General features: G+C 26.9%; 1 protein-coding gene across 1 annotated transcript; it reads left to right on the top strand.

The window, feature by feature from the left end:
- Positions 1–3,597: 3,597 nt before the first annotated feature.
- LOC124912738 (expansin-B18-like) lies at positions 3,598–4,880 on the top strand. Its single transcript, XM_047453387.1, has 4 exons — positions 3,598–3,742; positions 3,839–3,951; positions 4,128–4,315; positions 4,553–4,880. The coding sequence occupies exons 1-4, from the start codon at positions 3,598–3,600 to the stop codon at positions 4,878–4,880; spliced, it is 774 nt and encodes a 257-aa protein (XP_047309343.1).
- The last annotated feature ends 1,400 nt before the right edge of the window (positions 4,881–6,280 follow it).

The following is a 6,280-nucleotide window of genomic DNA, read 5'->3' as shown; positions in this document are numbered from 1 at the left end:
CATATTAATTGCTTTTAGTATTTTTAAATATATAGCTAAAGAAAACAAGTGCTCATATGGTAGTTATAAGGTAATTGTGTCATTATCATGCACCTTCATTTATAAGAAAAAGAAAGGTGGTTTAGGGTTTCAATTCTCTTCCTTTGGGATAGATGTAATTGGAGTTATATTATTAAACAAATAAAAAGAAGTTTGGTGTCTTCTCACTTAGAACTTTTCAAACTTGGCCTACTTGTATTTTTTTTTTCCTTTTTTTTTTTTTCAAATAAGAGCACAAAACCCTTATTTTTCTTATGTTAAAAAAAAGATTTACATTTAAGAAGGAACAAGAAAGAGAGCAATATTTTCAAATTGTTGTGAAAACCTAGTCTAGGTTAAAAATGGAACAAGCATATGACTCACATGTTATTATATTTAACATGGATGACATTCGGACGGTTCGGGGCGGAACATATTATCCCTATCTCGTTTTTATTTCGGAGATTTTTTAATACTATCCTCGCCCTATTCGGTTTCGGAAAATCCCCGCGGGACACCGTTTATAAAATATTTTTAAAAAAATTATATAAACGGATTTTTTAATACAATATATATTGTAATATATTGAAATTTTATATTATTATAAAGAAATAAATTTACGATTTTTATAAAGTATAATGAATAAATTAATATATTGATAATTTTATATATTTAAAAGTGTTTATAATGTTCGGAGTGAGATTGATGCGGATCGGGTGAGGACACAAATACCAATATCCCTCTCCTATCCCGTTTGGTTTTAAGGAAAAATCGTCCCAAACATGATGATTCGATTCGGTTACCGTGATTTTAAATTGTTAACCTTACAAATTAAAATCCAAATGAAAATGTATGATTGGATTACAAATAATTTAACATTATAATATATATATATATATATATATATAATAAATTATAATAAGTTTTCATATTTATTTCACAATACTCACAAACTTTAATTTTTGAATTTTTTTATATTTTTTATTTATTTATATCACATATACGAGTCTTTAAATTTTCAAATTTAATTTACAATATCAACCACTAGATGTATACTACTCTCAAAATGAATCATATGTACTTGATGAAAAAAAATTGAATCAGTCAAGTAATTAAGTTCTTTTCAATTTAATTATCTCATTTGGTCTGTTCAAAATGTATTAATTTAATATTTCTTGCAAAAATTGTGTTTTCATTCATCTTTTTAATACACATTTACTTACAGACAATCCTATATTATCATGTTATTATAACTGTATTCATTTAATATATCTTTGCACAAATTAATTCTTTCATTCATTTTTTAATACACATTTACAATAACCTTATTTTTCTTTATGTTATGTATTTTGTTTAGGGTGGACTTAATTTTTTATTTATTTTTTTATAATTGTTCATCGTGAATTGATAAACGTCATTGCATCCACGTTATCAATGCCAATTTAAAATATTTTGGGACACTAACATAATTTGGAATAGTCTACAATTTCTTACTGCACATCAATGTGTCAAAAAATATAAAATAAAATTGTGTTCTTTTATCATTTATTATAGTCTAATTAGAAATCTAATGTGCTTGAACTTTCATAGATTGTGCATATATTGGTCATGATTATCAATATTATTTCTTTAAGTCTGAATGAATTTACATGTAAAACATAGTTTTTTTTTTTTTTTTTAGATTTTAATGATCATTTTTTTTTTGTATACATGGTTTGATCATTCGTTTGTATCTATACACATGAAATGCACAAGAACATGTCTAGCTAGATTAAAAATAGTATTGTACCATCCTATGAGTGTAGTTCAAGTGGCAAAAAATCTTACCTAAAATTCATATATTTTAGGTTCGATCGTCACTAAAAACAATATAATTAAACGGGGTTGTGAAAGCCACCCTAAAAATAAACCCGGATAAAAAAAATGAAACAAAAAGATCTTTTACAAAATCAATGACAATTTAACATGAATTTAGCAAATATTACATGTTTTCAAAAATAGTTGCAAAATCTTAGTTACTTTGTGAGCATAATTTTGGAATGAATTCATCAAGTAAACGATTACAACAATATGTTAGGTTGTTTATGTCAAACTAAAACAATAACATTAATGTTAGTAACATATATTCTCTGTTGCAACTAGATTTTTTTGTTTAATTAAATGAGATCGAACTAGCGTGACATCCCACAAACATGACAATCCGTTTAAACTTAAAGCGCTAGACATATTTATTTATAACTGAAGAATTCCATAAAATTTGTCTCAAACGCAAATACTAAGCTGAATTCATAATTGAGTAAAACATTCATAAATAATTGAGATCCATAAAACTAGATTGCAAAAAAAGATAACAATTAATTCAAAATAACCAGCATAAAAATAAAATGTTTTGTGTAATATATATATAGATGAGAATGAGTGAAATTGTTGCTTTCAAATGTTACTAAATCTTACAAAGACTAATTAATAATAGTTAGTGCAGTCAACGTTCTTAATATATGTTTGATTCCATAAATTGAGAAAAAAAAAATAATAGTTAGTGCAGTCAACGTTCTTAATATATGTTTAATTCCATAAATTGAGAAAAAAAAATCAATTATATATATATATATATATATATATATATATATTGGAAAAACTACCTAACGTCATTTCATTAAAAATTTTCCAAAAATGGGAAAAAAATCACGAGTTTAAGAGATTATTCTAGACAGGCCTAGAATGATTTTGAAATCGTAACATTCTAAATAAAAACTAAAAAGCTAAAAACGTAAATGAATTATCTGATTACAATGCTTTCAATTCTAGTGAGTTTAAAAAACGGTAAATTTCAGTTTCTACAGATATTTCAGTTCTGCTTCGTGCTTGGAATTCTTGTCCACGTTCCCGCGAGGGCGCTGCAATCCGATACAATATCTTTCCATAACTCTTCAACGCTCATGTGGGTTCTGCCATATACTCTTTCATTCCGTTCTTGCCAAATGTTATACACCACTATTCCAAAACCGTACTTGAACACGCTTGTTGCAAATTTATTTCCCTTGGCTTTGAGTAATGCTGCATTTTTTATTTATTCCATTAACTCGGGAAACTGATCAGCTCCAGACTTTTATAAAATCTGTCCCAAAGCTCCAAAACAATACAACAGCTCCCGAATAAGTGATCTATGGTTTCTTTATTTCCTCTACATAGAAGACAGCTCGCGTCCGAGATGTTCATATACTTGCTGATACGTTCACGAGTGCTGAGTCTTTCCCAGAAATATATAGTATATAGCTAGTACATTTTCACTAACTATATGAATTACATCAGAAAATCATGGAGTAATTAAGTAATTTAATTAGTAGATTATATATGTATATAAAATTATAAAATTATCCTTACATTTTCAACTTTGTGGAATTTTGTTATCATTTATTTCACCTTTTTTTTTTTTACAAAATGTCTTATATAATGAAATATGCTTAAGAAGTATGTATTATATAGCTTTCTCATTCTTCTTCATATATACTCAACATTTAGTTTCATCTAATGGCTAATTACCATTATTCTTTGTTTCTATCATTTTTATATCTCACAATGGTAATAGGAGTAACGAGGCCTGTCTATGCCTTCCATCGGAAAGTTCGGAATGCTCATAATGTCACGTCAAGAATACGTAGTTCCCGTTGGTCCATAGCTAAGGCAACTTGGTATGGAAGCCCTAGCGGCGCTGGAAGTGACGGTATATATATATTTATAATAATTTTGTATTATTTTTCGTTAACAACTATTAATGTAAAACTCGTAAATTATAATATAAAATTACAAAATTTCATAGGTGGTGCGTGTGGATACCAAACTGCAGTTAATCAGGCTCCATTTTCTAAAATGGTATCTGCGGGTAGCAATTCATTGTTTGCTTCAGGAAAAGGATGTGGAGCTTGTTATCAAGTAATATATAATTTTTTATTTCTAATGCTAATTTGGTTGTTTTATAAGTTGTATGTTTAACCCACTCTTTATTAATTTATGTTGATATTTGTTTTTTCAAAAAAAATAAAAGTACTTGTTATCTTTTTTTTATGACAATATTTGAACAATTAAAATGAATTAATACACTATTGCAGGTGATGTGCACTAGGAATCAGAACGCGGCTTGCTCTGGTAAGCCTGTGACAGTAGTGATAACCGACCAGTGCCCCGGTTGTGAGTCGACTCACTTTGACCTAAGTGGCACTGCTTTTGGCGCTATGGCAAAATTTAATAAGGGACAACAATTACGTAATGCTGGAACCTTTAATATTCAATATAGAAGGTACTTATATAGATTAAATTTCGATTCTCACTAAAAACGTTCTAATTGAAATGAAAATGTCACAATCTAATGTTTCGTTAATTTACTTAAAAAAAAATGTCCTGGTCTCATAAGAGAGTTGGAAAAAAAGAGTAGTCTTGATCACTATTTTTTGGTAGCACATTAATTTAATTTTAATTGTATACATATATATTATAAATGTTCAAAAAGTGTAACATATTTTCAATACTTTTTTAGGGTATCATGCAACTATCGTCGAAATACACTGACATTCCAGGTGGATTCCGGGGCAAACCCGCATTACTTTTCAGTGTTGATTAAATATGAGAACGGAGATGGAAGTCTTTCAAAAGTCGAACTCAAGGAGTCGAATTCCATGTTGTGGAAACCAATGCAACAATCGTGGGGAGCGATTTGGAAGGTGAACTCGGGATCTCCATTAAGGGCCCCGTTGTCCTTAAAGTTGACATCCGAGTTTGGCCAAAAGATTGTTGCTAACAAAGTTATCCCGGCTGGATGGAAGCCTGGAAAGACTTATCGATCCATTGTAAACTTCCATAATTAACATATATATTGCTTTTAATATTTTAAATATAATAGCTAAATAAAACAAGTGCTCGATCATATGGTAGTTATAAGGCAAGTATCATTCTCATGTCCCTTCATTTTTTTTTTTAAAAAAAAGGTGGTTTATGGTTTCAATTCTCTTCCTATGGAATAAATGTAATTGGAGTTAATTAAACAAATAAAAAGAAGGTGTTTTCTCACTAAGAAATTATCAAATTTGGTTAAAGGAGAGATCGAGTAAACAAAAAGGAATAAATATTTAACATTATAATATATTAAGTTTTCATATTTTAAATTTTTAATAATTATTTATTTATATGATCATACCACATAATGAGTCTTTAAATTTTCTAATTTATTTCACAATATCAGCAATCACTTAAAATACTACTCTCAAAATGAAACATATGTACATCAAATAAAAAAAACTTGAATCATTGTGTCAAGTAAGTTCTTTTCAATTTAGTTATCTCATTTCTATTAATATTAATGTGTAAAAAAAATATAAAATAAAATTTTGTTATTGTATCATTCATTATAGAATTTTCTTAGTTTGTGTATATATTAGTCATAATTATCAATATTTTGTTACGTCTTGGATGAATTTATATGTAAAATTTAAAATTTCAGAGAATTTTTAAAGATTTTTTTTTTTATATGTCGTTTAATCATTCACTTGTATCTATAAATGTATTAACACAAAAGAACATGCTTGTTAGTTAGATTAAAAATAGTATTGCATTTTTTTATTTTTCGTATATTTAATTAAGCACCTTTTTTAAAAGAGAACTGATAAAATAAAATGAAAAAATCCTTACAAAATTCATGACAATTTGACATAGATTTAGCAAATATTACATGTTTTAAAAAAAATTGTTGGTAAAAACAACAAATTAAGAAACTCAAGTAAATAATTGCAAAAATATGTTGTAAAATTTGTTTATGTAAAGCATTAATATTATTGTTAGTAACACATTTTCTATGTTACACAACTACTTATTTATTTATAATTAAAGAATTCCATAAAATTTGTCTCAAACGTAAATACTGAACTGAATTTACAATTGAGTAAAACTTTCATAAAGAATTGTGATCCATAAAAAAAGAATAATTAATTCAAAATAACACTGAACAATTAACAAGAATAAAAAATAAAATATTTGTGTGTGATAGATGAGAATGAGTGAAATTGTTGTTTTCAAATATTAGTAGAGTATATCTTATAAAGACTAATTAATAATAGTTAGTAGTTGAAGTCAATGTTCTTAATATATGTTTAATTCCATAAATTGAGCAAAATAAATCAATAATAATAATAGTATAGTACATTTTCACTAAGTCAATAGAATGATGTACTGATGCAATAGAATAGATAAATGTTTTTTAATTAGCAGAAAA

Source organism: Impatiens glandulifera, chromosome 8 (genome assembly GCF_907164915.1).
Source record: "Impatiens glandulifera chromosome 8, dImpGla2.1, whole genome shotgun sequence".
NCBI classification, from domain to species: Eukaryota; Viridiplantae; Streptophyta; class Magnoliopsida; order Ericales; family Balsaminaceae; genus Impatiens; species Impatiens glandulifera.
The sequence above is the reverse complement of the archived record's forward strand: the minus strand, read 5'-3'. Positions and strand labels throughout refer to the sequence as shown.